This window comes from Sylvia atricapilla, chromosome 1 (assembly GCF_009819655.1).
Source record: "Sylvia atricapilla isolate bSylAtr1 chromosome 1, bSylAtr1.pri, whole genome shotgun sequence".
NCBI lineage: Eukaryota > Metazoa > Chordata > Aves > Passeriformes > Sylviidae > Sylvia > Sylvia atricapilla.
In genome coordinates, this window is record NC_089140.1 from 44,881,183 (window position 1) to 44,907,985 (window position 26,803).

The window sequence follows — 26,803 nt, forward strand, 5'->3', positions numbered from 1 at the left end:
TTTGCTTTAACTAAGAGATGAGTGCAAGGGATCAAGGTGGAAGATTTATCACCTTAAAAGAACAAGAAAAAGTTGAATAACACACAACAGTGCAACTTTTCTGTTATTTTATTGATATTAGTGAAGAAAAAATTAAATTTCATCATTCTGATGTGTTACAATTGCTTTCTCTGGTGGGTGGACATCTCCTACAGCTTATTTAAAGGCTAAATAATACTTCCCAATTGCATGATTAACTTCCACACTTTATGTTCTCTTACAGTATTGCTTTCTTCCTCTGGGTACATAAAATGGTCCATTAAGTCCATGACTGTTTTTTAGAATCAACTGTTATTCTATCTACTGGTTTAAGATACATTCAAATAAAAAGATACTTAAATTTACTTGCAATAAGTGCACACATACAACAGCAAACAGAGCTGATGGCATTTTACTAAAACATTGTAAGTTCATAGAATAAATAGAATTCTTCAAATACATGCTGTAATTGACCAATTTTTTTTTCTTTCTCAAAAAATATCCTTAGTGTCCATAGCACTACCGCAATAACTACTTCATTCGGAAAAAAACAAGCCACCCACCTATCTCTCGTCACAAAGACTAAAAGACATTTTTATTTATACAAGAAATTATCAGTGCTAATAACTCAGTAACAGTCTGGTACAAACGGCAATTCACAGCAATTACGTGTAGCGTGACAACGGTAACAAACAGGGAGCTTGATTTTAGATGCCACAGGAAGTGCAAGGAAAAGAAAGTGGATGCTAAACCCTCTCTGCTTTGCTCGTCTCCATCCCCTCTTCCAAAAGATATTTATGTCTCGGCTCTGCTCTAGACACAAGCTCTCTCCACTCTGTTCCAGTTCCAAGGTATTTCAACTCTTTCTACAAGCGCCCAGCAGAAGGCTGGGGGAAACAGAGAAAAAAATTGCCATATAATTAGGATTGCCTGGCAACTAAAGGTTCCGTGAGGTCTTATGTTTCCTTTCTGAAAAAGCAGGGGGCTATACTTTTGCATGGCAGTTATTTTCCTCATTTTCAAAACACTGTGAAAATAAAGCATTTCCCCTATTTTTACCTATGCTAGGGTCCGACTTTGGATGAAAAAGGTTTCTCTGAAAAAAGAAAACAGAACACGGGTGGAGAATATTCTCACCCTGTTTACAAGGCCACGGTCTGTCATGCAAGAAACACCAAGATCAGCACAAGGGCTGCAAGCTGCTCTTTCCCGCCTGTACCACTCTGTTACTAAATGTTTTCTGTGGTTCTCTGCTGAGGTTTCAAGGACTCACCTTTTCCTAATACTGGTTTTTGCTACATGTTCTTTTATAACATTCTTATCTGTCGATCTGTTCCGCAACTTGGACTTCTAGGAAGTCACTGCCATGTTTACCTCACGAGTTGTGAAAACTGTTTTCTTTGGGCGCACTGACAAAGCATGTTTCAGTGGCAGCAACACATAGTAAAGCATTTCCCCTTCCACAATCCAGTGCAGCATTGAAGAACAAAACAAAACAAAAAAAACCAACAAAGCAAGAAGTTGCACAAAGTGTAAGTGTGCCAAAGGAAACAGCGGTGGTAGGAATATGTCAATATCCCAGGTACCCAGTAGGCCTGCTGACCTCAACACAGTATTAGTTCAAGTTTATAATTTTGGGGAGGAGGCAAATACAGAACAGGAAAAAAAAAAAGTTTCATCCATTCAGGCATAATAGCCAGGCACTCCAATAACTCAGCTCAACTCATCTACAGAGGCAAAATTAAAACTAGCACATGTTAAACTGAGTGCTTTTTTCAGTATTTAACTAAGCACAAATGCTCCCATGCTTCAAGTGATGTAATGAGAGGTCTCACATAACATTCAATAGCTTCCCATGCACCTTTGACTCAAGTTAGGCTAGCTACGGAATTCACGTTTTTTTCTAGTCAAGTTATTTTTTGTTGATTTTGCTCTTTTGTTTTTTTCAGTGCATCTTAAAAAAACCTTTTCAAAAGGTTAGCAAGTTAACCTTAATACAGCAACCATAACACAGAGCCTTTTGCACTTGATTGAACAGTAAAATAATCCAATTAGTTACAATAGATCTGGTACATATTTACACATTTTATACAAAGTTTACACATTTCTCCCATTAGGCACGAAGTTGATTTGTCAAACTCAAGAGGCAATGAAGGGCTGGTAGGGAAAGGAAAAGGAGACTGGAGAAAGAATCTGAGTATATTCATTTAAAAAGACTAGCTGTAAAAATAAAGTTCTTCATCGTAAGCTAGTTTGCTTCGGGAGCTTGGTTCCCATGAGGATCCCTGAAGTGAGGGACGTTGGGCCTTTCATCTGCATGCTGGAACCCACCATGGTGGGGAAGCTCCGATTCCTTCGGATGCCAGTGTTCAGCTGGATGCCCCCGATGGCACTGGTCACGGCAGGGCAGCCCAAGGGGAGACCGTCAGGTGCCAGGCCTCCAGGAACAAGGGCTCTCACTGGTCCCTGTGCCCCACAGAGAAGAGGTCCCTGGTCATCAGTTAAATGAGGAGCTGACGTTTGCCCTGAACTTACAACTTTGGCAATACCAAACCTCCTGACTTTGTCCACGAGATTAAGGTTGGAAACAGACACGTCAGTTTGGCTCTCACTGTTCCTGATGTTCTTTTTATTCCTCACCTCCTTCAAGATTGAACTAGCAGGCTTCGAAGCCAAGAAGTTGTCATAAGGTGGGCTGGTGCACTTGAACTCAAAAGATGGAGGGGAAGAAGAAGGTGTCTGCATGGGTGAGTTTGGTGGAGTGGAAGGAATGATCGCCATCTTCGGGGAGTACGTGTTCAGCAGGGTGCTCCTGCTGGCTCTGTCCCAGCTCTGTGGATTGTAGACTGCTGCTGAGATGCCCCTTTCCTTCAGCAGCCACACCAGCCCCAGGGACGTGCTCATCGTCGTCGTGGATTCCCGGAGGTTGGTGAAGGATTCGGCCAAGCTCAGACGCCGAGGAGTGCAGGGAGTAGCCACCGGGGTGCCTTTCAAATTGCTAATGCTGCCACAAGCTGGAGTAGGTGCTGCGTTAAGGCTGAAAGCAAAGGAGCAGTCAAATTATTCTCTCCACTAGAAAATTGAGATTTACTACAGGCAAATTCTTAACCCTGAGCAGGGCCTTTTATTCATTTGGAGAGTGCACAGGACATTGACAGTTCCCAGCCCCCCACAAATGTGATTGTAAGTGCAAAACCAACAAATCTTACAAAACACATCTCCACTTTGCACACTTCAGAGCCCAGTCCCACAGGATTAATGTCACTGCCAACACCCAGCATCACATTTCTCCTGATAAACTACTGACAGGTCTGTGATCAGCATCTTCATTTTTTCTTCCTGATTTACTGATGGTCACAACTCCCAGCTGCTTCTAAGAGACAAGGAAATGCCGGAGACTGGACTGATGGTATAAGCAGGACATCTACTTTTTAGTGTCACTTCTGAGCTTACGGAACTGAACATTCATTCACTAAGACATGGTGTACTTAGTTATTCCAGAAACAAAGCATGTAGGATATCTATGACACTCCAAGTTCATGTCTGTTTGACAGAATCCCAAGAGCTCTATGCACCTTTAGAAAAAAAAAAAATCCAACTTTTTCTAAGCATGCAGAAAATATGGTCTTTGCCACAGGTACAGGCACAAATTTAAAAAAATAAAAAAGAATTCCACAGTAATATCTCCTAAGCATGGGTTCATCCCCTCTAATAGCATTCAAAGGGTCTTGAGCAATGCAACACTTGATGCTAATAAAGGATTCACTGATGTGAGCTCACCACTGTTCAACCAAGGAAATCTACTCCCTCACCTTGCCAGGTTAGCATGTAGAAGACACTCAGCAAAGAGTCAGAAAGTAAAGCTAATGCAAGACAGTGGGAAAACTAAGCAGCTGGCAGGGGAAGAAACGGGGGAGAGAGGGATTTTCCCTTTTCAGTAGAGCCATGCTGCTGAATTGGCTCAGCCATAACATGCGACTTTAACTGAAGTGGGGTTCTCTGCACCAAGAAAAGCACCTCAAAGAACCAGTTTGAGACAATCTGGTTGGATTTCCAGGAGAAAACTCTGGCTGATGACTAAATTGCATCTTTTTTGTCCATATGGACAAAAAGGGGTGAGATAGTGTCTTGACTGTAATTTTCAGTCTCATTTCACCTTACATTAATGAACTCTGTGTAGCCAACATGACTGTGCATGTCAGGTTAGACACCCTGGAATGCCTCGAGCTGTAGCTTCTGATGAGCTTAGAACATCATCATCTAGATCCTTGGTTTACAGTGAGCAGGTCATGTCAATTCACATAACACTGGAAACTCTAATGCCATGGTCTAAAAATCAGCATATTTTTAAGGCACTTCTTAATTAAGAAAATATTAGCCTGATGCTATGAAATCTCAAGTCACATCTTTCCGAGGCTAAATAGGATCTGACCAACTTGATCTCTAACAGTGATTTGGAACTGCATCAACCTCTACCATAAGCAAGTGAAATTGAGGAAGTTCAATTGCAGTTGCAATTCAACAAGAGGAATCCCATATATATGGTATATTAGTATACTATATATGGGTATACTTCTACACTGTAGTGAAACACTTACTCGAGGGAACTGGCAGCCTTGCTGAGTAGCTGTGGACTCAGTCTGCTTGCACCCCCGTGTGTGCTGTGGCTGTCAGTGCATGTGGCAGATGTGCTAAGGCACATCCTGATGTCCTGTCCCTTCTGCCTGGGCTGAGGCAGCAGAAGGGGAGAAGGATCTCTCCCAGCAGAGCTAAGGAGGCCACACACATCCACTGCAGCAACACACACTCCCTGAAGGCAAGGCTGAGTGGAAAGAAGTTAGTTCACAATTCTCCTCTTAAGCACTGAATAAAGCTGGACCCTCATAGTTCTGATTCTGGTGGAACTAAAGAGCAGTGAGAGCCACTGTGGTGCATCTCCCACACAGCTAAATACAGAAGCCTTGAAAAGCATGAGGGAGAGAAAAGAAAGAGAAGTTACTGCATGAACTGACTTTCTGCAAGGTATGACCATATACATTTCAGAAATCCAGACATATGGTTTTAATTGCCAGGCTTCCAAGATATCCTAGACACAAGATGAAGACTACAGCACTCCAACAGTTTATTAACTCCAACAGCTTCACTCTTTCCAGATACAGATTTCAGTTGCACAGATATGTGGATTAGTATTTCTACTGATTTTTCAGCACAGTTATACAGTGCAATTTAAAAAACAAGCCATTCCTGCAAGAAAGCAGTTGCATGTGCTGCCTTTTTTCCCATTGGATCATTCTGGCATTGCTTTAACTGGGAAATATTTTTCCCATCAAACTGACCAACACTGCAGGGCACCCTGGATGAAACTGCAGAAACAGATTCCAAGTGGCCTCAGCAACTCAGCCCAAGGATGGTCTTAGAGTTAGATTAAGAAAAGAAACAAATAAAGGAGCACTTCATTTAGCTAGCTGAAATTTAGTCAGGTTAGAGCAACACCTGGGGTAGCACAGGTTAAAATGCAACCAGGCAGGTAAATACCAAACCTCTTTGGGTTAGCCGGTGCCACACACACTAGCATTCCTTGTACACCACCCTGCCAACACAGATGCTGCTGGCAGTGCTGCTCACCCCCGACCACGCTGGGTCACAGTGTCTGCCCTACACCTCCTCTCATCACAACGAGACATAACGCAGTTTCTCGTCCTCCTCACATGACCTGTGAAGAATCATTTATAGTTGGTAAGGAGGAGCTCCTTAAATATCTGCTGAAAACACCATTTTATTTTGCTTTGTCCTCCTGAATGAATGATGAACTTCCATTTAACTAAGGCAGCTGAAAATGCACTGAATTTAGCTGTCTTTTCTGACTGATTTGTTAGATTTAGTACCCAAAGAGTTTATTATGATCACAGTGGATGGCAATTCAACAATAACAAGAAAATTAAAATAGAATTGCAGCCATATAAGAGGATCTCTTCAGTAATTGTGTTGAGGAGAAAGATAGAAAGGAGTAAAGAAGAACCAGCCAGGCCACTAGTAACTAACTCAGTTCAGAAAGGGAAGCAAAAAAGTTACATTTAAATATCATATATTTCCTTTCCACTTGACAGGTTTTCAGATTCAATATCCTTACTTTTCTTGCCCTTCAGAGGCAGTCAGTGCCTATCTCACGTCTAAACAAGTGTAGACACAACACCACTGCATGGGGACCTACACAGTGGTACAGTCCCATAGAAGAGCTGGATGGGGCAGAGAAAACAATGTGACATTGTCCTTATAAACAGAAAAGAACATTCTGTAAATCCTAATTTACAAGGGAGGAAAGCTCTCTCTTTAGGTTTGAAATTCACACCCCTGCTCTGGTTCTCAGATCTTCACCTTCCATAAGGCCACAGAACTGCCTTCTGTTGGCATGCAGTGTCTACACCAATTGCAATTGGATCACCAGGTCATTACTTTCTGTCTGGCAACTACAAATTGATTTTTGAACAATTACACCAAGAAACAAAGTAGACATCTCCCTGTTTCCAATTATGGCATATGTCCTCCTCCATTCCTCACCTAAATCTTGGATTTCTTTACCTGCACATTCCTTTTTCTTCTGAGAGGAAAGATTTAGACCTGCCCCTTGGAAAAACCTCTCGTCTTTTTTGCTAAGAGATTACATCCTGCGCATTCACCTATGACGACTACATAGTCTAACATGAGGACTAGCCAGGTTTGGGTATCAGAAGCCAATATAGTTATGTCCAATCCTGCAATATCTTAACTAGAAACAACAAAATTTAAGAAACTTTGTTTGGCTTTTTAAAACATCACACACATCTCCCAAATTCAGGCTGAGGTAACTCAGAATGGAGGGAATAATTGGTGGGTGTGTTGTAATTCACCAATGCAGTCAATGCCTATTTTTATGCTATAATTTTGCATTTTCTTAGAGGGGAAACTCTGATAGAGCTGAAGGCTTTGCCATCATGAGAATCCCTTACCTTGGCGTGACTCGTGTGAGCTCATCGGAGGGGTGCAGAATGCGGCAGGTGGTGAAGGTGAAGGTGGAGTTGGTTTGTGACATGCACTTCCCAGGATGAGGTACTAAATCAAAAAAAAGCAAATTCTTTGCATTTTACACAGAAAAGGGGAAAAACCAAACTTGTGTGTGTTGGTAAGACAGATGCAGAAAGTGATGAGGCACCTTGATGGGACCAGTGCAAGAAAAGTGAAATGCCCAAGTACTACAGTGTTTAACAGACATTTGTTCTCCAAAAGAAACACCTCTAGGACTCCAAGGCCAGTGCTAAAAAGGTCTGCTGAAACTTGCCCATGATTGCAAACACTGCAGATTAAGTCTTGTTCAAATCAAATTTAGGCCAGGCAGTGCTTGAAATGCTAGCCCTTATTTAAACTAGCAACTTGCAGCAGTGGGAAATTAAAAGCAAAATCTTTTAGTACCAGCTCAGGAGCACCAGGATTTTCTCAATGTTTGTGCCTTTCAGCTTTTAGACTGATCCACAAAAAGGTATCCCCATTACTTCTCAGTAATGGATCCATCTGGCTAATGCTACAGGAACACAGATTGTTGGGGTGTGGAGGGGAGGGACACACATTAATTACTGTTTCTCTGACTTTTCATATCCTCAGTATGGAAAGTGGTAGTTTTTTGGATCCACTACTGTACATCTGTAACATTTCTCTTGTGCATGTGATTAGATTCTTTAAAAATGTATGTCCTCAGCTGCATAGTATAGCAGGTTTTGAATATTTGTAGACAGAGCAGTAAGCAAATTTCCTAACAAATATGGCCGTAAAACAGCCACTCCGGTGATAGATCAGAGATTTGGGAAAGAAGCAATATAGCTCAGTTTTAAAAATGAAGGACTTAGGCCAACTTCTTTCTTCTTAGTAGAAATACTTCTGTGGCTGTATTAACCTGCTATACAATGTAGCTGTGGTCACTGCAAAATAACTACATAATTTAAGAGCCATGCATCTGAAAAGCCAGTTGAAAAACACCCAGAGTTAAATATTACATCAAAGATATCATGATTGCATAGGTTCTCTTACTTAGTAACCAAACTTAGCAGTGCTCAAAAGACATGCACAATAAAAACCATGTGCAGCTCCCTCCCCGCCTACCAACCCTCCTACCCGACCCTCTGAGCCATTCCCTGATTAAGCCACATTTTAGTACCACAGTACACAACTATTCAACACATTGCAAAAGACAGACAGACCGACCAGCTAGACCAGACACCATTCTGAACTCCCAGAGCAGCTCAGCAGAAGCAAGGCAAGTCTTAATTGTGGCTGTGTTCCCTTTTTCACATATAAAGTATCACAGCTCCAAAAACAGTGTGTGTGGTTAGGTAGCCCTTTGAGAACACATAGAAGCAGTGTGTGAAGGGGAGAGCAGGGGCAGTGTGAACGGTGGAAGCAGAAGTGGCTGAGCACACAGCGTGAGGTAACTTCGAGTCAGCGCTGGAATGTCCGGCTGTACATTAGAGAAGGATATTTCTAAGGACCCACTGGAGTGCCATGTTAACACACTCAAATGTTAGCACGCCATAACAGAACAACAAGCTCTACTTCACCTCCAGAGATGGTAATTAGGATGCTTCAGGAATCCAGTTGCTCTAGAGATTAGTGTGAGCACTACAAAAGCTATTACAAGGGAGCATAGCCTAGCAATCATGATTCTCTCCATATTGTAGAGAGTTATTAGAAAATCTGGAGAAAGAACTCAAATAACTGGACATGAAAAAATAGGTTATTTAGAGAAACACAGGACTTTAACATAAATCAATTAGAAACAAAGCAATTATCCCTGGATGATGAATAGAGAACAGAATAAAGCAATGTGGTTTAAGATTGCAAGCTCAACCCAAAGCACACAGCTGTAATACAATCAGTGCATTTTTGCCATTTGTAATATCCACTGGGCATCCCCTCAGATTGGAGACAGGCACATTGAAGAAACATAGCTGCATTAGCAAAAGCAAGACTCATTGCTACTAATGAGTCAAAGATAGGAGAAGGCTGCTAAAAGTAGAGAAATCACTAACTCTAATCAGAGAAGACAAACTGAAATGATGAAAAAAATCTATCCATTTCCAAGGATGTATTTCCCCCTCAAATACCACTAAGAAAGTCCTGTACCAGCTTCATCCTTCATCAGTCAACAATGGGTTGTATCATAATGCTGTAGCATTTTCCATCCTTTGGACACAGTGAAAAGAGTGAGAACCTGTTGCTGTAAATGAACAAAGTTTATCAAATAGAAACAAAATTATTAATTTCTATCTTAGTAATTTCACATATGAATGGCCATCTCCTGAGCTGGTATAAGCTCATGATGAAGTAATACAATTTTCTAATAAAAAATACTATCTTCACATTTACATACATCAAAGTATTCTCTTGAATATAAACACCTGCTCCATGTAACTGTCTGAAACCAAATGTTTTACCCTCTTTTCCAAAGTAGTCGTAGTTTAACAACAAGGCTTCATATATGTATGAAAAAGAATCCGTACATAATTCAGTGCTTAATAAAATTTAAAGAACATCATGTTATTTCATCCATCAGGAACTCTGCAAACTGTCAGTGCATTTTGCTTCTGCTGTATCATGTTTTAGCACTCCGGAATTAATGATTCTTCACTTATTAAGTTTTCTCAAACAATTCACAGACATTATGGAAAAATGCAAACCATCATAGCTGAAAGGGACTCTTCCATAAGCACAAACACTATTGCAAAAACTTGTTTTAAAACACTGAGAAAAAAAAAAATGGCAGGTTCCAGTAAAACTGAGGGCAGAGAGCTTCATCTTCTGGTAAAATGAACAGGGCCTTCCTCACAAAACACAAAGCTGATTTTATGTATCAGAAATATCTCAGATCCAGCTTCAGGACTCCAAGCCTGTGGGCCATTCTGCTGGGTGTAACTGCAAAACAGATATGTTTAGGACATGACCTTCTGCCCAGGGAACTCTCAAAAGGCCATTTTATCTGGATTTTCAACCAGCTTGTGCAGAGGAAAACACAAAGTTACAGCAGGCAAACAAGTGGCCTGCCCCACCCACAAAAAGATGTCAAGACAAATTAAGTTTCAGGAAGATTTGTAAGAGATAGCTATGCTAAAACACTATTAACTTTTGTACCATTGGATCAAAATTAAATTTGTTGCTATGCTGAAATAACAGTGAGGAGGCAGAGAACTCAAGGTGACCAGTAAATCTTTGCATTTTGTACAAACATCTATTCTGGCACATAAAGATTTATCAGGAAATTAACTTCAAAAAAGTTGGGAAATCTTTTAGAGTATGAATTGATCCAGACTGGCACAAAGTTAACATTTCAGTCCAACAGTGAAGCAAACCACTCTGCTCCATCCTTTTTTTTGGCATGTTTCAAGAAAAGAAGGGAACCCGGTTCCCTGCTATTTGAGCAGGGAGCACACTGGAATTAGGACGTCTCTTCAGCACAGGCTGTGGAAACGGGGATGGGATGACAATCAGAATGAGACATCCTTGGAGCAACAGAGAGTGTTTTAAAGCATTAGGAGTTTATTGCTGAAGAGAAAAATTCTGCCTGCTTTAAAAGACAGTAAGAAAGGACCATGAGGAGACTTTTTTCCTACTGTGTGATCATCTACAATATAGGCTATGGACTTCACTTTTGCCGGTTTGTGCCACTAATTCCATTCTTGGGTGAAGTGAAATTATTGGAAACTAGGTTATAAAACCCCACTAGGATCCACAGGACAAGGCAGTGGGTTTCATGTAGTGTCTAGATTTAGCAGAGTTCATCCTCTCCAGGTGGCTAAAGATGAGAACTCTGATATCCAGTGCTACCTGTACTGCAAATGCCTGGCTACAGAATAGAGGGAATATAGAGCAGGCTAGATCTGATGGTTGGGCGAACCACTACAACAAAAAGGAGATAAGTGATAAAAACAACAACTGTAAAATGTGAACATGGTGCTCTCCTAAAGGTGAATACTCAAAACCTCCAAGAATTCATATGCCTGCACCAAGAGCATGGCTTTTGTTATGTTTCTTAAACAACAAAATTATTTCCTGAATACCTGGTTTTCCAAAATTTTCATTTATTTTGCCTTTGGAAACAGAGAGGAAAAACTGAACAAAGGCAGGTATTCTTTGGATGGGGTGTTCTTCTGGCTGAGATCACTTTCTCATACATATATAACCACTGAGCATAGATGTAGAAAGATTTTAAAGTATTTAATGTGGCTTCAACAGACTTTTATGCAGCTAGGATCCCCAAACTAAAATTCAAGCTTTTTAACAGCATAGAAAGGAACTGCTGACAGATTTTTCTTAAAGAAATAATTACTGTGAAATATTCATGCCATTTCAAAATAAAGTATATTTAAACATGCATCAATACCTCAGTTCTAAAAAGAGTTACAAAATTTATTGCTTTTCTGTACAATTAAAACTTTTTAGAAGCATGTGTAGTAATCCTGCTAAAAACAACTCAAACATAGTACATTCATTATGCGTTCTTGTCATTTTAGGCCTCTATTTGGAAAGCCCTCCATGTCATGGTGAAGGTCTAAGCATGAAGTACAAGAGTGCTGATCCCATAATGCTGAGCACATCTATCCAAAGCAATCAATCAGTGGAACTAACAAACACAAGTACTAAAAGACCAGTTATGCATCCAATACTAGCAGGTAATTAAGCATACATTGCACCAAGTGTAGCCCTTCCAACTTCAAAATGAGAATATTCATAACATTATTAAGTGCTTTGAGTGGCTGGTGCTTCATTTGTTCCTTTAAGGGAAAATATGAAAGCCGGAGAATTAAAATACCACAAGAAACCAAACAAAAACCCAGCCCAAACAACCCCTCCCTCCAAAACAGATTCTGTACAGTTTTATAATAAACTAGTTTCTTTTTAAGAACGAAGAAAATATATTGAGGTACTAAAAATTTGTGCTGCAAGCATTTCTTGTTCCATATGATTTTAAGAACACTGTGTCTTGTAACTTCTCTACAATACCACTTACGCCGAGAATCTACACAAGGGATATACGAATCTCAACCTACTCCCATGTATTAGGCTAGAGCTGCAACTTTGGAATTTACAATCCTCCATAAAGTGGAGTCTACCCACACGCAGTACATGGCTCCAACAGAGTAACTGCAGACCATAAGGCACACGTGTACTAACTTGTGTGATGTTCAGGGTCGTAACTGGGATAGAAGATGCATTTAAGGTGAAGGTGCCATTTCGTAGACCAGTGAGTACTACAGGTTTCAACACGGGGACAAGAAAACATAAAGAACATAATTTTTCTTTTTTTAATCAGAGAGATTTCTGACTCTAGCTCTAACCAGAACTGTACAGCTCTCACAATTGTTCTGAATACACTTGTTTTGCCTACAGAGTATTTTTGGCACCAGCAGTGTTTGCTCTCCTGAGTCTGGAAGTTCAAATAAGCTCTTGGGCTCATTTTGAGCAGCACTGTGCACACACAAAATGGCAATATGAATAGTACTTGTAAGTACTGTGACAGAGAACCTATCCAGTGCCCAAAAGGCAAGATACAAACCTCAGAGCATACAATCAACTGAAGCAGAAACCTGCCTAACAGACTAAGACTGACCTACACCTACTGGGAAGGTCCTTGTAGGCACCCTATTACCTTTTGGTCTGAGGCTGGAAGACCTGTAGCTCTAGACTGGCATACTGTATGCCAACAGCAACTGGAAGAAGATACCCCCTGGCTTTTACAGACCTTGAATGAGATTTTTCCACAATGAGGCTATCCTGGATTACAAGCAAAGGCACTATCATGAGAGACTGTGTGCAAAATTTTCCTTTCCTTCCCTTTTTATTTTACTTCCACATTCTTTAGCAAGAGTTTATTCTGTATGCTGCCAACTGGAATCATGCAAGCAATGATGTTGTAACCTTCTACTCATGATGGACTCATGATGAAGTGCCACATGTCCATACACACCCCTACCTGCCTTGCATCTCCTACAAAGAAATCTAGAAGAATGCTGAGGAGAAGTGACGAGAAGCAATGGCTTCACAATATTTAAATATAAAATAAATTCATAAGCTAAGCACGCACCTCCTTCCCCAGAAAGACATTCTTCAGTGGGCAGACTGTGGACCCTAAGAAGTACTGCTCCATTAGTAAGTGCCTACTCTGACAAAATCCACAATCATGTCCTCCTTGTACAATCCCTGACAAATTACTACAGCAAAAAGCAGATACAGTGTCTTTACTACATTTAAGCAACACAACCAATAATGATATGGTAGCTCATGGATTCTCCTAAAACCTAGGCAACAGGACAATTTGAAAGAAGGCAAAAGAATAGAAAATTAAAGTTTTTGGTGCACTTGTTCACTCTACACAAAGTTATTAATTTTGACCTATTTATTTCTGTAATGTATTAAAATGACCCAGCAAACAATACAAGTAAAGTAAGATTGCTACAGCAATTTCATTGATTTTATCTGCTTGGTCAATTTATAAGGTAGGGCATTTACTTAAAGACCCTGTCTTAGATAGACTTTTCCCAGGAAAAGTCAGCAGTAACCAGCAAATAACCTGTTCATAAACAGTGGCCCTTACTCAAATCATAATGGAGACAGAAAACAGAAGGAAATACTAGATTTTCTTACCAGTTTGTAATCACAGAGCAGGCCTACATTTATTGCTCCACTCCAAAGAAAGAACTCTTTCAAATTATTACCTAGAAATGTCATACTAATTTGTTCTTGAAAAAAAAAATCCCCAACAAGGAAGTAAGCTATATCTTTATCTATGTTTAGCCCATGACAATGAGTCTTTTGCTTTTTTTGACATGTTCCTGTGTTGAACACTCCTACAATTGGAAAATTCTTATAAACTTAATCCAAGTAACATTTTTTTGCACATTTACTGTACCCTGAGTACATGAAGAACTGCTTGTTCCCTTCCTGTCTACAGCAAGGCATTTTAAAATTAATCATATTTTTATTGAATCTTTTATTCCCTAGATCCTAAAAATGCCACTTATTTCAGTATATGGTTTTTTATTTGATTTGATTATCTATTTGATTTGATTATTTCAGTTCATGTTTCTCATGTCTCCAGCTTTCCTTGCTGTTGTTACTCAGATTCTTCAAAATTATAACTCTGGATAATATCCAGAACAGTACACAACTGTATAAGGAGGCATTATTTATTTTCATATTAATATAAAAAAAAAACAAAAACAAAAAAAACAAAAAACCAAACTTCCTTTCTGGGATTTCCTAGAACAAGGACAACTTTTGCCAATGGAAAGGGAAGTTGAAGGGTTTAGATGTTGAAGCACTGCAATAGGCTGCCCAGGAAAGTGGTTGGGTCATTACCCTGGGAAGTATTTAAAATATCTGTAGATATGGCACTAAGGGACATGGTTTAGTGGTGCACTTGGCAGTGCTGGGTTAATGTCTGGGCTCAATGATCTTAGAGGCCTTTTCTAGCCCTAATGATTCTATGATTTGAAGTTTAACCTTAGTACAACTGACTCTAGAAAGTAGCTTATATTTAATAGCTGAAAGCACTGAATTGCCACTGCAGTGAGAGCTGAAGATACTCTGAATGTCTTGGTAATAACAGAAATATAATTGTTTAGCCCTGAGACAATCTAATCATCCAAAGACCAGCCAAATATTAAATTATTATTTATCCCAGAAAAAGAAGAGGGAAAGAAGTGTCTTCATTTAAAGCAGTTATACAAAAATGAGACGCCTGGGAAAAGAGGAGGCCTGGTAATTTTCTGATTCTGGACTAAACAAAATTCTTTACCAGAGGCAAATCTTAATGAAGACTATACAGCTTATTAAAACAAAACCCCCCAAATTCCAAGAAGAAGAGAGAAACAACACAAACTCAAAACACAACTGTAGTCTTGAGAATTTGTAATCTTGTGCAATAACAGACTGCTAATGTCAGTTCAAAGTATCTAATAACTCATGCAGTACTGTGTCACTTAAAAACGTTTATGTCTTGATATGGTATAAATAGGAAGAACAGGGTATAGTAGTGTGCTGAAGAAAGAATAAGAGAAATGTCATTAATCACTGCATAAAAACACCCCCTTAATTCTTTATCTCAGAAGGACTTCAAAAACAGGTGACTGTATCTGAGGTAAGTGAATTAAACTTTCTGAATTTCTTTGGTGACTTTCAAGGCACTCAATTTGTTTCAGCAAAGGCAAGGTAGAGGCACCTTTAGTGCACCAATCACTTAGTCCTCATTTTTTTCCCAAAGTACAAAAACCTAAAATATGGCATCACCTCTTAGGAACTGTCAGAACAGTACCTGCACTACAGTAATACAAAATACATGTCATCTGTACATTACACACACTGAATAGCGTGCACTAAAACACACACAAGTTGAATACATGCCAACAAAAGTTTGTGAATTAACCACTTCCTTTTAGCAGCCTTCTCTTATCAAAATAGAGTAAAATATTGACCACAAATGCTGTTACTGAAAAACAAATTAAAAGATTATCAAAGAAACGATTTTTGAGCCAATGTTAGAATGGTTATGTTCTAACCACTGCACGCCCTATCGTGCAGATGCTACACACAAAGCGATATTATGGATGCTGTTCTGAAGAGATGTGAGAATGGCCCAGTAATCAAAATCCTGTAAAGATGTCAGTTTTACTGGACTTAATGAGTTTCCCTCACCAGACCCCTCATCATCGTCAGTCGCGGGCTCCTGCATCTCCTCTGTGAAAGCCTGAGATTGGCGGGGGTTATTCTTGTTCTCTGAAACAGTCACTTGTGCTTGTGACCTCTCACCTGAGGTCTCTGTGTGCTGAACTGGCGTCGAGGTAGTTAGGCCCTTGTAAGAAATGTCACCTGTCTCATCTTCCTCATAGTCATTAAGGCAGTACACTTCATCCAGGTCCAGGTCTAGGGTCCTGAAGCCCTTAGTGACAACCCCGGGCCTGGGGTCCAGGATCCCACCCAAGTGAGGCTGAGCCAGCTGCTGCCAGTGGTGCAAAGTGGCAGAACCTTGAAAGGGAACAGAAAGACAACCAAAATCAATTAGTAAGCAATCCAGAACCTAAAAGACAAAGTCCTACTTCATTTATCAGGAAGACCAAAGGTTTGGGAGCTCCAAACCTTTAATGTTTCTGGGTTTTGTTTGTAGGGACACATGCTACAGCACAAAACTGCTTCACCTGCACTTCAGCATTTCCACACCAGTGTGTAATAAACTGATCAGATCAGCAGTTATGCAAAGCCTGGTGGTGAGAAGCAGCACACTTGTGCACATGCACATCCCCTCCCTGTAAATATCCTCATCCGCTTCAAATCACAAGATTAGCAGGAGTAGAAAGAGTTTAAATTGTAACAGTTGATCTGAGCACCACCACAGAAAGCTCTAAGAGGAACATATACCACATATTCCCACATTAAGCTCAAACTAAGATAAGTGCTGAAAACATGCCAGAATTTTCTACCAGTGGCTAACAGGAAGACAGTAGTCACAGAGATTGCACAGCAATTTTACTTTGTACCATACGTTAGAAAACCCCATCAGCTTCAGGCACATGTAAGCAAATACACAGCTCTGAACTACACATCAAGTCTAAATACCTGTGTGGGCCCTATGCTACAGGAGTTCAGCTACTACAAAACTAAATGCTACTGTACCTGTAGCTTCATCCTTGGCAGAGAAATGTTTTGAAAAAGGAGATGCATTTAACAGAGAAAAGCATTCAGTATTCAAAGTTTAATGGGAGACAGTCAGAAACAACAATGAATCAGGAAAAATTGGTATATACACCAACATGGGCCCAGTGAAATCAGGGGAGGATTTATTTGATTCCTCAGTTAGCAACTGAACACTGCTTGCAAGGGCCTGCATTTTCCTGTGTGCTCACCCTCACTGTGCTGAAAAATGTGTCTTAAAATCACACATGTCCTGTAACACAAACAAAACATCTTTCTTTTCATCTCTGCCAGATCAAATCAGAGTGGTTTTTGCAGTCTTATTCCTGTTCCCTCTCTGCAAAGCAGAAGACCCACACATTCAACAACCTGGCACACAAATGTCTCACCCATATTCAAAGACTGAGAATCTTCAGTTAGCTGCACAGTGTATGTAATAGCCTAAACAACTGTATTAACTAGAGAAGGGATGGCTTTCATATACATTTTCAGTCTGAGAAAAATCCTATGGAACGGGAAAAATTGTGATTTCACATATTGCACTTGAGGAAGCTTACTGTAAATAGGAAGTGAAAAGCTCTTTGTCTAGAATGACTGGGAACTGCATGGCATTTTAATTAAGCCTATCTCACTTTTTAAGAACTGTAAATTTTTAGCTCAGAATAAATGGATCTGCTAGATTACTTTGGCTAATGATCCTATTTTTTTTTTTTTGCTTTTATTTAAATTAAGTCTAGAAGGATTAGAGAAAATTTGAACCCTCAAGGCTCAAGAAGTAGAAACCATCACAACCCCAAGATGAGAGAAGACACATCCTTAAAACTTGTATTTACTTCTGAATTGTCACAAAGGCCAAGTTTTTTGCTTTTATATAAAAGAATACCCCAGAATGTGAAGAAGTGACAGATATTGTCAAGCCTTAACCTAGGAGTAGAGGTTTTCTGTCAGTCTACTCCAAGAACTGAAGAACAAAAGAAACCAAAATTCTTTTTGCACTGCAGGCAAGTATAAAAAGTTAATTAACTTCTACATGCCAGCTTCTGAAGAAGTAATCTTTTTCACCTTAAAGCACACCAAAACTTATACTTAAAATAAACTTGGCAGAAGAGAAGCACTTCATTTTCAATATATATCTCGTATTTTTCCATAGAAAATATATTTACAAAAATATCTTCATTTTGAGATTTGTATTGCAATTACAGAAATCAAAATGTCCATCACAAACAGGAGTACATCTGAGCCTAAGCTCATAAAATGCCTGTAAGCAAGCTTTAATTTTCTAGACAGAAAATGAACACAAATGTACAAGGGAATCCAACAATTGTAAACCCCTAATAGCAAGAAAAAAGAGAAAGCTGCAGAAGTCAAAAGAAGAGGGAAATACAACACTTCTTTGGCCTACACTCAGTCCCAGGTTCCTAGCAGATGGTTTTGTAAATTATCAGAAATAGCTGACATGAGGGAATTACTGTGTAACAGTGGGACATGCCACTGAAAGAAGGAGGAATATAAGAACAAAGTATATGAACAGAGTAAATTTTTTCCTATATTCCTGATACCTCTGCATGACTATACACAGGCTTTGAGGATCAGAGAAAGCTTAGAAATTCAGAGTGTGTTGCTCCCACAACTGCAGTGAAGTGGGTAAAGACATAATCAATTCAAGTTTTTATTTTTCCTACAGATAGTGATATTTCATGCTTATGACACAACAAGTCACAGGTGCATAGCTTAAAACAAAACAAAAAATCCCACTGGACTATAACTAAAATAAGTCACATCAAGCAATCCTTCTGTTTGACTAAAAGAAAGTTTGTGTTGTTTTTTTAAAGGTGCAAATTAATTTCTTAGTGCTTCTGTCACTTTTTTCCTCGGGGATTTAAAAATTTGCTTTAAAGGAAGAGAAGTTATTAATCTATAGTAAGGTTATTATAGAACTAAGGTTTATTTCTTATGTTTTAGGACATGAGCACCCAGAACAGTAATAAAATCAAAGACACAATTACTTATAGCAGTCTGCAGGAAGAGCAGACTATTTTTCCCCAGTAGTCTGAAGGCACCCATGAAGTTGAAAAAAAGATTAGGGCTCATGAAAAATATTCAGAAAAGAAACTAAGCTGAAATGAAAAACAAAATCAAATGTATTTAGTTAATAGCAGTTAACAAATACAAAAGTCATGAAACAGGCAGACACAAACATGCTCCAAATAAGATCTAAAACCAAACACGGAAAGTACTTTAAAAGGTGCAATAATTCCAAGAGAAATGACCCAGTGAAAACATTGAACCAGGTGGAAACCAGGTGGAAAAAAAAAAGCCCAGACAGATAGAAAGATGATAAAGACTTTAAGAGTTTATTAGAAGACAAAAGCAGATATAATGGGATGGTGACAGAAATCTTTTACAGTGGTAGCAAGAGGAAACTGAAACAAAGTGGGATAATCTTTTCCCTCACATGGTACAAGAACTTTTACGATCACTTAAAAGCAGTCACAAAAACAAACTACTAAAATCTGCTTGAGAGCATGGGTTTGTGCGCTATGGCTGCAGTTTCATTTGAGTACGTAGAGACAGTACACCACTTTCTTCAGGACATAAGAACACTTATTTTTGCTTCTGAGTACCTGTCATGCTATATGCTCCATACAGGTGAAATAAAATTGTTCTAAAAAGATGAGGAAAAAAAAAGGAACTTCTGCAATTTAAACACACACAACGCAATGCAATACAAGAGCTCTGTTAAAGGAAAAGAGAGAGAGAGAGAGAGAGAGAGAGAGAGAGAGAGAAAAGCCAAAGCTAAATGATGTTACCTAGTGTATCTGTGAAGTACTACAGGAAAATTTCATTTGGTTTAAAACCTGGAGGAATTGACTCAACTAACTTCCAGCTACAACCTGAAAGAACTGAAGAAAGCCAGACAGACTACACTGTATGTGATTTGACAGCTTTTTTCAAACAGTCTATTGAAATGAACTTTGAAATACAGCTCTAGCCCTGACTACCACCTATCTCTATCTTGCATTTTTCTGAGACAATGTATGAAGGAAATTTGACTTTTAAAAAACCCACCTATTTCACACATGAAACACAAAGCCATAGTGATTCATATGTGAGTACTCAAACAACCCATTAAGTCCAGAGATAATTTTGAATCACTAGAACAGTCTTATTAGATCAACTGGACTAACTGAAGTAGGTAAAGGCCTTTCCAGATACTGATTTACAGAACTCTTTTTGTTTATATTTCATAGACTTATTCACCTTCCTTTTCCAACTAGGAAATGGTAACATTCAGATCAGATGTAAAGCTGCACTGCTGATGTGCACATGTGGCCTGTAATATTTATTTTAATGTCTTGGCTGGGATTGTTTCCTAACACCTTTAAGGCTTGTGGAAAAATATAGTAGTTAGAAGATCTCAAACCAACAGCTTGGAGTACTGTCTCTAAAGTAAAAAGAATACGTATTGCAAAGATTTCCTGCTTTCTGGAGGTGGATTAGAGACCACAAAGAGTCACTAATAACAACAGATAAAGGCCGAGGCCCTTTGTTATCACCTTCTAGTGGTTTCACAATCTGAAGCTTTTCTGGCAGGTAGGAGCGACTGCTGATAGACATTCCTGAATATCCAGTGAATTCTGAAAATCTGGAGTGAGTTCCCAGTGACATGATGCTCTCTGTGGGGGTAACGGAACCACTGTGGAGCTCTCCCTTTTCTGCCAGTTCCCGCAACTTCCTTTCCTGCTCTTCCTCAAAGAACTTGCGCTCCGAGAGGTAATTCTCCCGCCTGAGGGAGAGCCGACGAAGGGCAGTCTCTAGGTCACTGGAGCCTGGAGTCCCTGGAGTCCCAGGCTTCTTCATCCTGTCTTCATTGCTAAAACATAAAGAGGGACATAGAAAAATAATGAAAAAGAAAAGAGTGAGAGGGAAAAAACCACATTCGTAGAAATGTTTAAGACTCCCACGTGACAGTTTTGAGACTGACCAACACCTTTACATTACTGTGTCTGGGAACAACTTGCTGCTTATCTGGAGAGCTCAAAGGCAAACACCAGTCTTGTGTTTCTCCTTCACAGGAAAAGTTTTGAGTCCTAGTTCCTGCCTGGAAACTCCTGGCTGGAAACCTACACTTTACTTAAGAGCTTCCTCCTACAAAGGAGTGTAGGCTGTCTGCTTGTTGTGTGTCTCTTACAAGTTATAAAACTCAGGTAAGCAGGCCCCGTGTTAAAGGCCAATGCTGTAAGAACACCACAGTGAGTCACAAGAGTACATTATACTGACAGACATACATTGTTTTGAGGTATTAAGCCATTTGTACTGAAAAGTATATACAGCACAGTGTGGAGCTGTACCCTGGGAAGAGACAAGTAGTTAGAAAAGCAAAGTTCTGATTGGTTTTATTCACAAGTTTTCATATTAGGTAACATACAGACGCACACTTGATTTATTTTTAGGACAGAAAAGGTAACTGTAGCTGCATCTGGGATCAGAACTCCCTGACATTTATGTAAAATGGTAAAAACTTAATTATTTTAAAGTGTTGACCCATAACGGGTGGTTTTACATCATCTGGTGATGTTGCATCTCGGAACAAGTCTGAGTTGCAGACACAGATTGATACACAGTACTTTCTAAAAGCTATTTATTTTTAATAAGCTTGAGTGCTCAAAACTATAAGATTAAATAGATTTTAAAGATGTATGTCACTGTGGTAATTGCACTGCATAAGACAAAAGCAGGAAAACAGGAACACTTTGCCTTTATGTCAGAAACCAAGCAAAAGCAAACTTCAGTGCTATGGTACTGACCCGTTGTCCGAGGCCTCTGTCTCTAAGATGATGCTATTGGTCTTGTTGTCTATCATAATGTTAGAGATGTCTCCCCCATAGAAACTGGAACGTGGAGTGCTGACACAGCTAGAAATGACTGAATTCATAGCAGAGGACTGGTTAGAGCCTGGGATATTCATTGGTGACGGAGTCATGGATCTCTGCTTGACAACTTGATTGACATTTCTCACCGTCTCGAAGACCCGCTTCTGATGGCTGTAAAATGCACACAGTTAATAATCACTCAATAACTTACTACCATGGAGAAAGGAACAGAGAAACAGGCAACACTTCTTAACAGCCCTTCCTATTCACAGGTCTATCACACACTTCGGTTTTTATAAATAGTTCTGGAAAGAAGTATGCATAGGGTTCCATACTAGCTACAGTCTGGCCTTTACATTCAGTCCATCAACATAATTCTTCCATTACCCTGGAATATTTTTGACAGAACTTTTGACAATTATGTGCATGGACCCTTTCAAATATTCATAAAAAGTAAGTGAAAAAGCATTTCAGTATATCAGCTAGAAGTGCCATAAAACCATTATGTAAAAATGAGTTTTTAAAAACCAGAATTGACCTCCATTCAACTTTTAACTACAAACTAGCTGATTTATTTTAAGAGAGTTTGAATTTACTCTCTTGAGTACCTCTACGCAAGCAAATCTTTCCTCTTTGAAACCAGTCTCCAACCCCCTTAGATAGTACTTTTTAAAAAAAAAAGGAAAAAAATCTCAGAAATATAATGGACCAAGACTAGAGAGGCTGCAAGGCTGGAAACCTAAGTTTTGACCTACTTCTACAGTTCATTCTTTATCACCTTTGTCTTTATATCATAACAAACACTGTTCACCTGCTTCAAGACTGACACCAGATGACACTTCAGCAGAAATTTCTTGACAAAATAAAATTACCCTACATCATGCTGCAAAAGTGTGACCGCTGCTTTATTTTACAGTTCAACAATAGCTGAACACAAGAACAGCACATTCCTTCTATCTGAAAGGTAACACTGCCTGGTTGTAACAGCGACTGCATGCCTTTGGCTATTTAATGTCATTTAAATTTCTTTCCTTCTGTCCATGGATGTTCAACAGTTGCACCCTTTGTTGGAGGCTGCAGGTCTATAGCTGTATATCATTACGAGGCTGTATCTAAGACTATTTATCCATAAAAAGTCCCATGGAGCTTTATTTGTTTATGCAGTTACTACCACTGCATAAATAAATAAAACCAAGTCACATAACCAAAAAAGAAGTATCCTCCTCTGGTACAGGCAAAGTAAATAAGACATTCTAAAGAAGTTAAACTAACATTAAGCTAGACGATACTAGAAGGATTAAAGGATCCTACAGGATTGGAGTATGCTCACAACTTTCTGAACTTACAGTTTTCTAATCAACATCTCGCTCAGTCAAAGCCTCATCTACAGTTCTTGGCTCAGGCTCAGAAAAGGTCAGTGTATGCGTCAGGCATTTTGTAAATGCAATTAGAAGGTTTTTGTGAAGTGCCTACTGTACCTTCCATGACTGTCCTGTTTTGTAAACTCTGTTTCTGTAACAGACCCTGTAAACTGGATTAACTTACTTCAAATTAAACAATCCATGCTTTGTACAAATCTGTGAGATAAACCTATTGGAGTACACGTGCAACTAGCATCAGCGAGGCCATTTCTGCCCAGCTGTATCTATCTATAGCTTTGGGGCTGTCACAAGCACTTGACTTGTTTCAAACTACTCTCTTGTTTAATTCAACAGAACTTCAGCACAGGTGTAATGGGCATCACATTAAGTGCTCAACCACGCCAAATCCCTGACTGCTCTGATGTTCTTCCTGTAAAAAGTGGATTAGATCAAGAGTTACCCGGTAACATACGTTATAAAACTCAGCAAGAGAAAAGCCACTAACTTGAACTCCTTCCCTAACTGGTAACTGAAGAAATCTACCATGGTAACACATAAGAAAACAAACCTTTTCTCATTCTCAGCACTCACCAATGAGGAAAACAGTTTACAAGACATGGCAAAGCCAATAAATAGGTGTTTTCTTTTGGCAGCTTTAGGAGAAAATAAAAGCACCCCAAAAACTAGGCAATTTGTTTTCCTTTCTCTCTATCATTCACATTCAGCTAGAAATATTTCTTTCTAACTGTCTAGCTCAACTATTTCCTGTTTTTTTCTTTTCTCATCAAATAATTAACTTCAGATGTAACCAATCAATTAGGAACCAATTCTTTTCAGTCGTACGCCAAGTCAGGAGAGTCAGGTTCATCTAAATGCAGTTCTTTCCTCATTGACCCTTCTATCTCTGCTGCCAAAGAATCCTGTTAAAAATAAGCACAAAAAAGAAACAAATATCATAGTATTGATAGGTTGGCATGACAGAAAATAATAAATTATTTATACAAAATAGAAAGTAATGAAGAATGCAGAGTATTTCAAGAAGAAAAAAGGAAGGTGTAAGCACAAAAAATGACTGGGATGCTAATGTACATATTTAAAGCAGTGACAGAATATGGCTTAGCTTAATTTTCCTACAGTATGGACCACCCGATGATGTATAATATCTGCCAAAGAACCTTAAAAAGCTTTATAGGAAACAACATGATCCAGCTTCCCAGACTGAATTCCGTACTCAGTAACCCTCACCTTTCATGTATCAAGTTTTGCTCTTCATGTTCTCATTTAAAATAAACAAACCCCACAGCATAATCCACCCATCCACAAAAATTACATGATTCTTGGCATAAAGCACTACATACTTTCTCCATAAGTTTAGAGGTAACAGGCCATCAGTATTCTGTAGCTGGGCACTAAGTTTTACTGCTGGGTGCAGGGTCTAAGTATCAAACATCAATAAAACTAAAATATCTTTTGTCCCATGATTGAACATTTGAAAATCATTTTCACAAAAAACACATAAACCTATCTCAGCACAAGCAAACTTTTCACAGCTTTCAGCTGTATTTGTTGCAAGCACAGTTTGTATTTTTTTTGCAAGCACAACTTGCATTATTAAACATCTGCACTTTAATTTGGCCTGTGTTCAGTGTCAGAATGGAGCACAAAAAGGCAAGCTAAGCTTTTGTTGGCAATTTACTTCTTGTGAGCACAAATAAAATGTGGTGTTCTTCAGCAGTAGACAAGGCAGGCCATATTTTGCTGCTTGATTACATGAATGTAGTTCAAAAGAAGCCACTGATACCACTGCCTTCAGAAGTAATCTAACCACTCTAGAGATACACAGGTAAGCAGAGCAAGTCACTGGACACATTCTTCTCCACTCTTATTTCTCATTTCATTGGGGATACTGCACATTCCCTGAGCTTTAAACATCATAATCACATGAGATCTGGTAAGGAAAGTTGGTAACATGAGTGAAACCGCCATAATTTGTTGCCATAATACAGACCAGCAACTAACATTCTTTTAATGAACCACTGAATTTTCAGTCACCATAAAACAAGGAGGTATGCTCTTAACCCTGTTCAAAGGTTTAGACTGAAGAACTAGAATGTATAGTATAAATGACTAGAAAGATGCCATGTCTGGAAACCATTGTTATGTTCTTAGGAAGTTGTATCTCCAAAGATATTGAAGATAAACAGGAAGCTCCTAATGAACACCAACTACCACAGTATAGGAGATGCTTAACAAAGATGTACAGAACTGTGTAAGAACCTGTTAATGCTACCCCAGTTTCACAGCATAAGCACAGACAGCTGCAGGTTGTATATAACACTGAAGCAGAGCTGCACAGCATCACTGTTTCAGAACCAGGTATGCAAAACTGATCACTCAGGGATCCTTTGACACTAAACAAATACACATTTCACCCATCTTATGTTAGACCTAGCATCTTATCCTTGAAGCTTTAAATCAGAAAGTCAGATGCAAACACAGTTCCTCTGTTTGGTGTGTGTAGGTTTTCCTTAGATCTGCTTACCATAGGGAAGAGACCAAGGGAGTGGTACCGTCGTGATATAGCATTTGGCATTGTCTTGTTCCTAAGGTTTTTCAGCTCTTCTTGCGCCTCATGAAGCATTTCCATGCACTCTGCATACTTGTCTTCCAGCTCCCGCAACTGTAACACAGAGAAAACAGTCCAAGACCTTAAGGGATGCACTATTTAACATAAAAATCCTGCAAACTCTTTTAATACTGGTAAACAGTAATGGTGTAGGGAAGAATATCCCTCTGAAGGAATCAACCTCCAACAACTGAGCATCACTGGAGGATCAATAATGGATTAGTAATGGGAAGGCAGGCAGGGAGAGTCACAATGCAGAAGGAATGGTTTGCTCCATTTCCTTCTCTACGTATCTACGTGAAGTCATGGTCAAGGAGAAGACACAGAGCTATAAAAGCATCTTTAGTCTGATCAGGTTTAGTGCTTAATCACTGCCACAATGACCACAGCGGCAAATGCCATGGTATGGGGACAAGACCTTCCACAGTGGTCCAAAGGACTCTGGAATTTTAAAACCAGGACTTTCGTGCATAGATACTTATACACACAGAGCTTCCAACAGCCTAAGACCATGTCTTTTAGCTTTCTCAGGAAATGCATTTTATGTAATCACTCTGGACCCTCAGACTGTGGGTTAAACCCATACACCACAGATACAAAAGGTCCACCCACCGGAAAAACCCCTCTGGCCATTCGCACCTTCATCACCAAGATGAAGACACATCCTATAGGGATCAAGACCTATTCATTCCACTTTGTCCATTTTAATTCATGAGAATGTGGCATCCATAAAACAATCAAAAATACTGGACTGCCTTATGTTTATACACCAAACAAAGAGAGCATAAATGAGCTCTTCCATGTTATCTCACTAGTCAAAATAGGCTGAAATTACCAGCCTAGAGAAGTCAACCTCTACAGGCGTTCCTGTACAGCCCATAAGTCTCTATGTTTCAAAACGTATGTCATTTGAAGCAGCAGAGAATAGAAAAGAAAAGGGGTTGAACTCTAATAGGAACATAAATGTTCTTTCATTCCATAGACACAGGCAAGACTATTTAATATTTCTGATCCAGCTCAGACTAAATCTCTCATGGCAAAGTGAACAGTCATTGCTGTGCTACTAAATTATTGTGTTACTAAATAATATACTCACCTCTGCCGTGAGCTGTCTCTGGGCATCTTTAGCTGCTCCCAGATGCTGGACAAGTTCCTCATTTTCAACTGCACACTAAAATATGCCAAAAAATGTTAGAAATACTGTGATGTTTTGTCCT

The 26,803-nt window shown here is 39.3% G+C and overlaps 1 protein-coding gene across 8 annotated transcripts in view; it reads right to left on the reverse strand.

The window, feature by feature from the left end:
* Positions 1 to 92: 92 nt before the first annotated feature.
* The window catches only part of TRAK1 (trafficking kinesin protein 1), a 129,257-nt gene continuing 102,546 nt past the window's right edge, over positions 93 to 26,803 (reverse strand). For 4 of the 8 annotated variants that reach the window (XM_066321321.1, XM_066321295.1, XM_066321285.1 and 1 more), the window contains 8 exons: positions 26,683 to 26,757; positions 25,503 to 25,640; positions 23,804 to 23,880; positions 21,534 to 21,770; positions 20,283 to 20,599; positions 15,733 to 16,062; positions 7,005 to 7,107; positions 93 to 3,055 (listed from right to left, as the gene is read on the reverse strand). In XM_066321321.1, coding sequence (XP_066177418.1) covers positions 2,257 to 3,055; positions 7,005 to 7,107; positions 15,733 to 16,062; positions 20,283 to 20,599; positions 21,534 to 21,770; positions 23,804 to 23,880; positions 25,503 to 25,640; positions 26,683 to 26,757 — 2,076 coding nt within the window. In that variant the 3' untranslated portion in view covers positions 93 to 2,256. Of the gene's footprint in view, positions 3,056 to 5,643; positions 5,732 to 7,004; positions 7,108 to 9,168; positions 9,263 to 15,732; positions 16,063 to 20,282; positions 20,600 to 21,533; positions 21,771 to 23,803; positions 23,881 to 25,502; positions 25,641 to 26,682; positions 26,758 to 26,803 lie in introns of those variants that run through there. The other 4 variants (XM_066321304.1, XM_066321330.1, XM_066321338.1 and 1 more) reach the window with 3 other exon arrangements.